At 38.9% G+C, this 12,432-nt stretch overlaps 1 protein-coding gene across 1 annotated transcript in view; it reads right to left on the reverse strand.

Moving 5' to 3' along the window:
- The window catches only part of HMCN1 (hemicentin 1), a gene marked incomplete at its 3' end in the record, with an annotated part of 484,864 nt that overhangs the window by 185,799 nt on the left and 286,633 nt on the right, over positions 1-12,432 (reverse strand). The window contains 6 exon segments of the mRNA XM_081325521.1: positions 1,592-1,746; positions 2,120-2,243; positions 3,014-3,161; positions 8,671-8,801; positions 9,034-9,228; positions 11,456-11,551. Coding sequence (XP_081181647.1) covers positions 1,592-1,746; positions 2,120-2,243; positions 3,014-3,161; positions 8,671-8,801; positions 9,034-9,228; positions 11,456-11,551 — 849 coding nt within the window.

Below are 12,432 nucleotides of genomic sequence, written 5' to 3' on the forward strand. Positions count from 1 at the left end.
TACTTCTATTTTTAAGTGCTATAACATATGGCCAGTTTGCATTATATAGACTTTCCCCCCTGCAAATTATTTCCCATTTTGTTCTCTGTCTTTAATTTCTCCATACTTCATGAATAATGTCAGCTATGGCCTATCCTTCAGTATTCTGGCAGTCCATTATTGGTCTCTTATTTCAATGACTATACAAGATTCAAAATGTTCTGCCTAGGTTCTGTCATAGCCTAGGTACAGTGCATTTCTGCTATTCTCTTCTGCCAGCCTTTCTTTCTCAAGTTATGCTCACTAATTATGTTTTGGGGATCTGCCAATCCACTTTAATCTGTCATTAATTACCAAAGGAAGATAAAGCTGTACCTTCAGTAAAACTCAACCTGGAAAAGAACACAGGAAGTGGGAGGAAGTGGGGATTCAGACTAAAACAAATAGATTCAGCTTTCAAGTCCACTTGTAGTTTCCGTGAAGTAACTCCAATAAATCTCTTATATTTCAATTTGAACAGGTAATCTACAACACTTTTTTCAAATTTTATATAATTGCATTTATAAATCCAGTGAATCCATCTCAGTTGTCTCTACGGGGAATTATTCACCTTCAGTAATAACTACTGTTTCCAGTGAAGAAGTTCAAGCACTTTACAGGTCCATAAATCAAATATTTCTTTTAAAGAAACCCTCTTGTGCTCTGGTAATCCGCCCTCAAGATTTTGTTTTACAACTGATATTTAAACAAGACAGCTTTCCCATGCAAGGATCTTTCTATTCACTCTTTCAAAAAGAAAAAATAATTCTTTCCATTTAAATATTTTAATCTCTTAGTTCCTCAGCTTTTTGCAAGGTAAGCAAAAATCAGTAAAATTCTCAAATCTTTCTAAGTAATTCCAGAAATAACTTAAATAATCAAAAAGAAGCACTTATCTGTACCTGAAGAAAGTCTCTCTTTAACTGAAGAATAAATTGTAACCCAAAACGTTTATTAGAAATTAGAAAGGCCAGTACTAATATCCATAAATTTAGACTACAACACAGTTGCAAATGTGATGGAAGAGCCACCCCTTCCTGTCACTCATTTCCACAGCTGATTGGGGAAACCTTTATTTCTGCAACTTGGTCATAAAGAGGACAGTCCAGAAAACAAATGAGTTACTATCAAATTTCCACCTTAAATCCAGGGAAAGGAAAAGGGCCCTTTTCAGTAACTGGGAGTGAAACAAACTACTGAAGAAGGGATAAAATCAACTCTGAGATGTCCATTTTTGAACTTCCAACTCCAAATTTTCCTAATGAAGAAAATACAATAGGTTCTCAGACTAAAGATCCATTATAGCAATAGAGCCTGTGGTATAACAATTAACATTTTTATTGATAAATGTATTTTTGTTTTAAGCATTATTTCTTATAGTGATCAATTTTATAGTTTCTACAATTAAAAAAATGTAAAGGTACAAATGAATGAATAAATAAATGTTTTAAGCTGAAGGAACATTTTGATTTATTCTTTATGGGAACACAAAAAATTGAGTACAAGGGCCTGTGTCATATTTATTATCAACACACCTTAAAAAGATGTGCAATATATTTTTGTAATAACTTACTGTGGATTGTGAGTTTCAGTTCCTTAAACTGATTGCCTGCAGAATTGGTTGCACTGCATTGGTAGCGTCCTTTGTCAACTCTTTGAGCATTCTTTATTTGAAGAATTTGCCCTTTGTCCAAAACCTCAATATTAGGGTCACCTAAAAAGAGGGGCCTGTAGGGGGGGAAAATACCTTAAAATGGCATCATTTTAATAAAATGTTTGTAAATCAAGCTTTGTAAATATAACATACTGACAGGTACACTACAAAGTAAAATAATATCAAAATTTACACTGTGAGAAATCCTGAGCAATCCATTTTTTGGAAATGGATATACAAGGATTCTTTCAATTTCATTAACAATTCATCTAGAAAATTACCATTAGTGGGGAAAATAAGAAGCTAATATAGTTCCAAGACTTTTGGTCTTTATATGAATTTCCTTAGTCTAATAAAAGCATACTGACTTTGCTATATCAATAGGAAACAAGCTTCTCATTTTTTGTCTATAAGTCATGTTAGAATGGTTTAAGAATTAGCACTTACTTGCCATCTTTGAACCACTTGATGATAGGAAAAGGAGACCCACTGACTCTGCATTCTAAAATTGCCTGTTGGCTGAGGATGACTGAAAATTCATTGGGTTCAGCATTTCCTATAATGGGTGGGACTAGAGGAAAAAGACAACAAGAGACAACAACAAGGGACAATAATTAAATAGGAAGCCCTATTAAAATACTGTAAAGTGCTTTTAAGAAACGAAAAGTGGAAGTTAATCCTGGAAATATGTTCATAACTTTTCCTTCCTTTTTGCATGCGAAATACGTATTAAATACTAGCTTATAGTATCCATATTAACATTTAACTGTGGGAACTTGTGCAATATAAATCTATTTTTAATCTAGGTTGACATTTGAATAAAAACAGTTTTGGGATTAATTGCAACGAGGAGTTTATACTGGTTGTTTAAAAGAAAGCCACAGCATCATTAATTAAGGGAATGAACTGAAGCAGTGAACCAGGCAAAGTGGCTCATAGATCTGGGCTATTTTTAGAGTTTTAGGATCGATTAAAACATAGAGCATTAAATAATCTAAAAGCCTAAATAAAGCTACTTCAGGTTCCATATCATTTCAAATATCCAGGGTTAAAAGCTATAGAAAGCAAGTACAAATAATCTGAAGTCCTGATTAATTCTCTTAGGCTTAGTGTGTTGTTGTGTTGCTCTCTTGTCCTTTTAATGGGTCCATATCACATCAAAATAATAATGCAAAATAAGAAGGTTAGTCAGTTATTTATAATATATTTTAAAGACCCTATGAGAGCTAATTTACTACTGAGTACTTCAGGCTTGCATTACATACCTAAGCAGATACTGGTGAAATGCCAAAGGCATTTCATATTTAATTTCATATCATAACCATAGCTAAGGATACCAACCTTGTACATCTACAGTGAAAAATTTCTCTGAACTCCCAGCTATACTGGTGGCTTCACATGAATATAGGCCAGCATCATCAGTTGCAACTTTAAGAAGTTTCAACAACTTCCCATTTTCCAAAATTTGCAAAGTATTTCCCTGCAGAACCTGAAAAGATTCAGCAATAATTGAGGTTTTATCTGCTAAATATACCAGTTAATTGTCTGTGCTTAATCAAAATGAGTTTAGGAAAACGTCCATTAATGAAGAGAGCTTCATGGTTAGTAGAACATGGATTCAAGATCCACTCTTGATGTACTTGAATTTTATTTTACCTACAGTATTTCTGAATATATATATATATATATATATATATATATATATATATATATATATATAAGGGACGCGGTGGCTCAGTGGGTTAGAACGCTGAGCTTGTCGATCGGAAGGTCGGCAGTTTGGCGGGTCGAATCCCGAGTGCCGCGTAGCAGAGTGAGCGCCTGTTACTCGTCCCACCTTCTGCCAACCTAGCAGTTCGAAAGCACGTAAAAATGCAAGTAGAAAAATAGGGACCACTACGGTGGGAAGGTAACAGCGTTCCGTGCGCCTTTGGCGTCTAGTCATGCCGGCCACATGACCACGGAGACGTCCTCGGACAAGCGCTGGCTCTTCGGCTTTGAAACGGAGATGAGCACCGGCCCCTAGAGTCGGAAACGACTAGCACGCATGTGCGGGGGAACCTTTACCTTTACCTTATATATATATATATATATATATATATATATATATATATATATATATATATATATATATATATATATATATATATATATATATATATATATATATATATATATATATATATATATATATATATATATATATATATATATATATATATATATTTGTTTTCGTAGATTCTCGCGGGTGTCTGTATGTGTAGGTCTAGAGTCTCGGGTTTCTTCCCGCGTTCCTTTCATCTTCAGAAAGTTGTGGCGATGTTTCGACAAAATCCCATCCGTCATCATCAGGCCGGAGTGTTCCTCCTGCTGCTTTCAGGAGCAATGCGTGGTCTGTCTGTTCCTTTCCTTCCAACTGCCGGTGGGGCTGTCTTCTGACTGGGTGGAGGCGTGGCTGCTTTCTGATTGGGTGGGGGTGTCCTCCGACTGGGTGGAGGCGTGGTTGTCTTCTGATTGAGTGGAGGCGTGGCTGTCTTCTGATTGGGTGGATGTGTGGTTGTCTTCCGATTGGTTGGAGGCGTGGCTGTCTTCTGATTGGGTGGGGTGTGTTCTGAATGGGTGGGGTTTTTTGTTGTGTCGTAATATCCTGAGTGTTGTGATTTGGTGTCCTGAGGAGTGGGCTGTGTAGTGGCCTCCAGAGCTTTGGCTTGGCTCCGAGTTCGAGGACCCGCCATGCATCTCTGGTATGGGTCAGTCAGGTTCGTGTGTGCGTTCTTCTGCTTGGGTGATAGCACTTTTGCTTGACTTGTTCTGTCTTCTGTGTGGGAGAGTTTTTGTTCTGGGTGTGGATGAGTCTTGCTGGGGCTGGTGGCATTTGGGGTTGTTTGTTGGTTTTTTAAATCCTTGTTTGCTGAAATTCGTTTGTCTATCAATGCTGGTTTCCAAATGGCATGTAGGCGGGAGGTGTCGTCTCGCTTGTTCATACTGTCTGGGTGTTTTTCTATTTCAATGGCTTCTCTGATTATTCTGCTATTGAGATGTTCTATTTTGGCGATTGTTTTTGTACCTTCAAAATTGATGTTGTGTCCCGTAGTGTTTATGTGTTGTACTAGTGAAGATGTGTGATCTTTCTTCTGTACTGAGTTCTTATGTTCTTCTACACGTACCTCTATTCTTCTGTTAGTCTGTCCGATGTATGTTGCTGGACAGGAGGCGCATGGGATTTGGTATATGCCCTGGTTTTCCAGTTCTATTTTGTCTTTGGGATTTCTCAGGATGGTTGATATCTTTCTGTCTGTGTTAAATGCGGTTTTGATGTTATGTTTGCGTAGTACTTTACTGATTTTGTCGGTTGTTCCTTTTATGTAGGGCAAGATGGCTTGTCCGTTGTTCTGTTCTTCTTCTTGGATGTTTTTCTGTTTCGGAGTCCCCTGCTGAATTATATTGGTGATTTTGTTTTTTTGGAACTTGTTTGCTGTCAATATGTCTGTCAGGGTGTGTAGTTCTGTTTGTATATGTGTTTCATTGCAAGGCGTCTGGTTCTTGTTATTAGTGTTTTGGCTACTGAATTTATTTGTGCTGGGTGATGATGTGATTGCGCATTGAGGTAACGGTTGGTGTGTGTTTTCTTTCGGTAGACTGTGTGTCCTAGGGTTCCGTTTTGTTTTTTGTATATAAGTACATCCAGGAAAGGTAACTGTTTGTTTGTTTCAATCTCCATGGTGAATTTTATTTTGGGATGTAGGCTATTTAGGTGTGTTAGGAAGTTTTCTAGCTCCTTTCTTCCGTGGGGCCAGATCACGAAGGTGTCATCCACATATCTGAGCCACAGTTTTGGTTTGTTTGTAGTCTTTTCTAGAGCGTTAGTTTCAAATTCTTCCATGAAAAGGTTGGCGATAACTGGTGATAGAGGGGACCAAACAAACAAGGACCTACTAACATTACATCTCAAACTCAGCAACATTATTCACCCAATACTATGGGACAAAGTGAAACAACTGGTGGTTTGGAGAGCAGAAACAGAGACCATCTATAAAAACAACAGACATTCAAAGAAACTCAAACAATTAGAGAACTACAACAACCAAACAACCACACCACAACAACATCTACAACAAGTAGTGCATAACATCTCCCACAGAAGACTAACAACAGCAGAAACAAACGTCCTAGCAAAAGGTTTCAACTTCGCTGTTGCACCAAAGAAAATTCCCACAGAAACCATCATATGTGGAGTGGAAACCAGCTTAACTAAACTCAATACAGATGAAGCAGACCAAGTCAGACATGAAGTCACCCACATCCTATGCACAAGCAAACCACCCAAAAGCAACCTAACAAAAGAAGAACAAGTAGCATTGCAAAACCTAAGAAAAGACAACAGCATAATCATACTACCAGCAGATAAAGGCAATGCTACAGTGGTAATGGACACATCAGACTAGGAAGAGAAACTGTCCAACTTACTCAAAGAAACTACATACAAACCTATATATACAGATCCCACAACCTATCTAGAAAAGACCACCAAGAAAAAGATAAAATCAACTTCTATAAGCCAAGAAATCCAACAAACAATCATTCCTAGGGAGAAGTCATCCAGATGCCCAAAACTATATGGCCTCCCCAAAATACACAAAGATGGAATCCCACTAAGACCCATAGTAAGTTCTATAGGCTCACCACTACAAAACTTAGCTAAATACCTAGCAAAACAATTACAACCTCAAGCAGAAATGGCAGCTTCATATGTCCAAAACTCATACCACTTTATAGAATTAGTGAAAAATCTACAGATAGACCAAAAAGACTTGCTAGTCAGCTTCGATGTGGTATCACTATTCACCCAGGTGCCAGTCCAAGAAGCTCTATCAACAATAAGAAGCAAATACCAACCACCAAACCATATTATAGAACTAGCAGAACACTGCTTATCAAACACATACTTCATACACAGAGGCCAGAGATACAAACAAATAGAAGGCGCACCAATGGGATCCCCTCTATCACCAGTTATCGCCAACCTTTTCATGGAAGAATTTGATACTAACGCTCTAGAAAAGACTACAAACAAACCAAAACTGTGGCTCAGATATGTGGATGACACCTTCGTGATCTGGCCCCACGGAAGAAAGGAGCTAGAAAACTTCCTAACACACCTAAATAGCCTACATCCCAAAATAAAATTCACCATGGAGATTGAAACAAACAACCAGTTACCTTTCCTGGATGTACTTATATACAAAAAACAAAACGGAACCCTAGGACACACAGTCTACCGAAAGAAAACACACACCAACCGTTACCTCAATGCGCAATCACATCATCACCCAGCACAAATAAATTCAGTAGCCAAAACACTAATAACAAGAACCAGATGCCTTGCAGATGAAACACATATACAAACAGAACTACACACCCTGACAGACATATTGACAGCAAACAAGTTTCAAAAAAACAAAATCACCAATATAATTCAGCAGGGGACTCCGAAACAGAAAAACATCCAAGAAGAAGAACAGAACAACGGACAAGCCATCTTGCCCTACATAAAAGGAACAACCGACAAAATCAGTAAAGTACTACGCAAACATAACATCAAAACCGCATTTAACACAGACAGAAAGATATCAACCATCCTGAGAAATCCCAAAGACAAAATAGAACTGGAAAACCAGGGCATATACCAAATCCCATGCGCCTCCTGTCCAGCAACATACATCGGACTGACTAACAGAAGAATAGAGGTACGTGTAGAAGAACATAAGAACTCAGTACAGAAGAAAGATCACACATCTTCACTAGTACAACACATAAACACTACGGGACACAACATCAATTTTGAAGGTACAAAAACAATCGCCAAAATAGAACATCTCAATAGCAGAATAATCAGAGAAGCCATTGAAATAGAAAAACACCCAGACAGTATGAACAAGCGAGACGACACCTCCCGCCTACATGCCATTTGGAAACCAGCATTGATAGACAAACGAATTTCAGCAAACAAGGATTTAAAAAACCAACAAACAACCCCAAATGCCACCAGCCCCAGCAAGACTCATCCACACCCAGAACAAAAACTCTCCCACACAGAAGACAGAACAAGTCAAGCAAAAGTGCTATCACCCAAGCAGAAGAACGCACACACGAACCTGACTGACCCATACCAGAGATGCATGGCGGGTCCTCGAACTCGGAGCCAAGCCAAAGCTCTGGAGGCCACTACACAGCCCACTCCTCAGGACACCAAATCACAACACTCAGGATATTACGACACAACAAAAAACCCCACCCATTCAGAACACACCCCACCCAATCAGAAGACAGCCACGCCTCCAACCAATCGGAAGACAACCACACATCCACCCAATCAGAAGACAGCCACGCCTCCACTCAATCAGAAGACAACCACGCCTCCACCCAGTCGGAGGACACCCCCACCCAATCAGAAAGCAGCCACGCCTCCACCCAGTCGGAAGACAGCCCCACCGGCAGTTGGAAGGAAAGGAACAGACAGACCACGCATTGCTCCTGAAAGCAGCAGGAGGAACACTCCGGCCTGATGATGACGGATGGGATTTCGTCGAAACATCGCCACAACTTTCTGAAGATGAAAGGAACGCGGGAAGAAACCCGAGACTCTAGACCTACATACATATATATATATATATATATATATATATATATATATATATATATATATATATATATTCTTTTTTGGCTGCAAAGCCTACAACTCTGTTGGAATGTATTTTTATACTGCTTCAGTCAAATAGGGTTATAGGAAGAACAGAGGCTGAATATTATTTTCAGTATCATTCCTACATGAGATTGCATGAAAATAATATTCCACTCATATGAAACTGAGTCTGGTTTTGTTCATACATGTTTGAAATGCTGCCAGCCTCAAAACATATCAGACTAACAAAATATTCATAATTTTTATAATTTCATTTTTAAACAACAAAAAAAGAACTGATAACCTTTTGGTATACCTGCACATCATCTTTATACCAAGTGATGACTGGAAAAGGATCACCAGATACCTCACAGAACAGACTTACAGGCTTATTAATGGCCACAGATGCATTGGTCACCTTGTCCTGATCTTTGATTTCAGGTGGAACTGCAATCAAATAAGTAAATATTTAAACAAAGCCACTTATTTGTATCATTGATTTTATTTCAGTATTCTCAGTCCTTTTAGTTATTTGGCTTTTATATGTGCAAGTTCAAATTAGTTCATTTCTAATTTTTATTCTAACACAGCTAATATCAATATTTTAGTATGCCTCAATTACCAGTTTCTAAAACTTAGAATGAGGTAACATTAACTCCTAGCAAAAAAGTTAGTTTACCATAAACTTTCAGACTGTAGTTTATTTCTGTGTTTCCAGCTTCATTGATTGCGGTGCAGATATATTCTCCACTGTTGTATCGTGTGGCAGAAGCAATGACCAGCAAAGTTCCATCTTCCAAAATTGAAAGCCCAGGTTCATTACCTGTAAGCTCTCTATTGTTATGTAGCCATTTTATCACAGGTTTTGGGGTACCTATATTATAAAACAAAGGGTTCTAAATGTTCCACTTATTTTGAAGTTCAAAAGAATAGTTTGCATTTCAGAATAAAGTATTTGGTAGTTTTTAACAACATATGCACCCTCTTCAAGAGCCTCTGAACTGGGACAGACACCCCTCCCCCAAAACTCCCCCCAAATCCCACCCTTTGCCATTGTTTCCATGGCTGAAGTAGCACATAGAACTTTCTGCAAATTCTCTCGACATTCTCCATTATATTTGTTATTTAAACAAGTAGCACTCATTATTAGCAGAGGCAGCATAATATCTCTTTCTTTTATACTCCAAGATGACTTTCTTTAACCTGCTATCACCACAAAGGGTCCATAGTATCCTGGTGAATGTTTGAATTCTCTGAAATAGGGCAGTCATATCAAGATCAGGCAGACCTTATAGGCTCACTTATTACCTATGTATACCTGAACTTGAGCGTGCATCTAAACAAATTTTCTTCTCTATGTAAAACTTTCCACACTCATATCTACTTATATAGACAGACACAACTTTCCCCTTAGTCACAAAGAAAGCTCCATGTAGCCATAGTCTTACATACTAATACACACATGCAGATGCATAGATGAGATGTGTTCAAGAGGCTCCAAAGAACTGGCTTTTGCCTTTATTTATCCTTATTTGATTTAGACCTGCCTTTCTCCTCAATAAGCAGATTGACTGACTAACTCCCTATCACCTCCCATGAAATGTGTTAAAATAGTCCTCTTTTCAAAAGAGGAAACCGAGTTTGTTTACCCATCTTCCTGGAGGCAAAAAAGGAACCCTCAGATGTCCTTTTCCCTAAGCCAGAGGTCCCCAACCTTTTGAGCACCAGAGACTGGTTCCATGGAAAGGAGTTTTTCCATGGACCGGAGGGGGTGTGGTTTCATGTACTGCCTGCATCCTGTGGATGGGGCTTTGCTTGTTTCCGTGGTTTCTGGCATGCCACAGCCCAGTGCTGGTCCACAAACCAGGGGTTGGGGACCTCTGCCCTAAGCAAAGAAAGGCAAAAAAAACACCTCTTGCAGCCTGCTAGCCAAATAAAATGAACAATTCCAATATTATATACTTCCTCGAGGTTTGTCAAAATAGTTCAAATGCTCAGGATAGACTGATGTTATTAATACATCAGTTTATTTCAGGTAGCACCATATGGGAAATGTTTTCAAGAAGACCATAGTGCAGATGTTACATATACTAAAGTGTACATTTTACCGCTATAGCAAACTGGCTATTATCACAGCAAGTCAGCTTTAAAATATTGGAAAAATACCAAACTTTGGTGGTGCGATCCAAAGTTTGGCTTCTGCCTGCAGGGTAGTATTAATCTACTATTTAAAAAATAATAATGCTAATACTACAATCCCAGCCAAATGCTTATTGTAAAAGATGGAAAGCATGCTTCTTCCCCACCCTCATCCCAGAGACTGGGGAACTGCTGGTTATCCAATTCAGAGTGCTGGTTATTATCTATCAAACCCTGTATGGCATAGCCCCTGGGTAGCAGAGAAGCCACTTATCTCTCCAACAGTTTCTGCCTGTTTAGTATGTTCCAACAGCATGGGTGTTCTCCAGGTCCCATTGTCATCTTGTAGGACCTAGCAAGCGTGCCTTCTCTATTATAGCCCCACCATCTAGAACAGTATCTCCTCCCCCGAGAGATAAGGAAGCCCTCTCTCCTGGGGTTCCAGAAAGCTTTGAAAATCTAGTTTCAAGGTTTTGAAATTGGCCTGGAGTTGATGTTTATATTTCTTCAATGGTCCCTGTTTTTGTCATTTTTGTTGTTTATGCTGTCTGTTAGATTACTTTATTCTGAGTGATTTAGTCTCTATGGGTTAATGTTTTCAGCTGTTTTATGTTTGCCCAACTTTGTACACCATCTAAAGCAGAGGTCCCCAACCTTTTGGGCACCAGGGACAGGTTCCATGGAGAGAGGTTTTTCCACGGACCAGAGGGGGTGTGGTTTTGTGTGCTGTCTGCATCCTGCAGATGGGGCTTTGCTTGTTTGTGCAGACTGGTTGCTGGCATGCTGCGGCCCGGTACTGGTCCACAGACTGGGGTTGTGGACCCCTGATCTAAAGTCTATTAAAGTTGGGTATCTAATAAATTTAAATACAAAAGAAATAATAGAATTATCAGGTTACAAAAGTCAACATGGAATCCCCCAAAATGGAAAACCTCCACTCAGCAATTTATGATGCTTTGTACCTTTGATTGGGCATGGGAAGACAATTTGTTCTTTTGCTACTCTTTCTTGAAATGGAGAGTTGTATGGTGGATCAAGTGCTCCAACACTTGGAGGTTCTAATACAAAATGAACAGAATATGAACTATTATTTATACTTATTGGGTAGGTTTCCTAAATTCCAGTTTATAAACCTTTGAAATTCTCAAAATTGCATACATTTATATATATGGTTAGGCCAAGCAGGAAAGAAAGAGTTAATTAGCAAGGTGCATTCAAAAGCCTTGACAAATACTACACACACACACACACACACACACACACACACACACACACACACACACACACACATATATATATATATATATATATATATATATATATATATATATATATATATATATATATGTTAAGTATTTGTCAAGGCCAGATAAAGGGTATGACTGACTGATGAGAACAAAATAAGTTCGAAATGGCCATATCAGCCTCCCTAATTCTTTATTAGCAATTTGAATAATTTACACAAATAATGAACTGTCGTAAGTTGTGACTATAGCCTGCGGATAGCCTTGGGTCAGGCTGAAACAGGAAAGAAAGATTTAACTAGCAAGGTATTCAAAAGACTTGACAAATACTTAACACACACACACACACACACACACACACACACACACACACACATATATGTAGATCTTTGGTCATTCGGTTTTTTCCCCACGTAGAATTGAAGGTATAAGAGCAAAGTTTCGACGAAATCTCATCCATCATCCTCAGGCTGGTGGCTTCAGCTTCGTTCTTCTGGGAGAAGTGTGTGGTAGTGGCTGTTTGTTCCTCTTTTTTAAACTGCCAGAGGGGGTGTGTTCTGTGGGTGGAGGTGTGCTCTGATTGGGTGGGGGTTAGCTGTGTTCTGATTGGGTGGGGGTGTGTTTTGAATGGGGGGGTGTTCTGATTGGGTGGGGGTGTGTTTTGAATGGGGGGGTGTTCTGATTGGGTGGGGGTG

This window comes from Vipera berus, assembly GCF_964194415.1.
Source record: "Vipera berus genome assembly, chromosome: 3".
Taxonomy (NCBI): Eukaryota; Metazoa; Chordata; class Lepidosauria; order Squamata; family Viperidae; genus Vipera; species Vipera berus.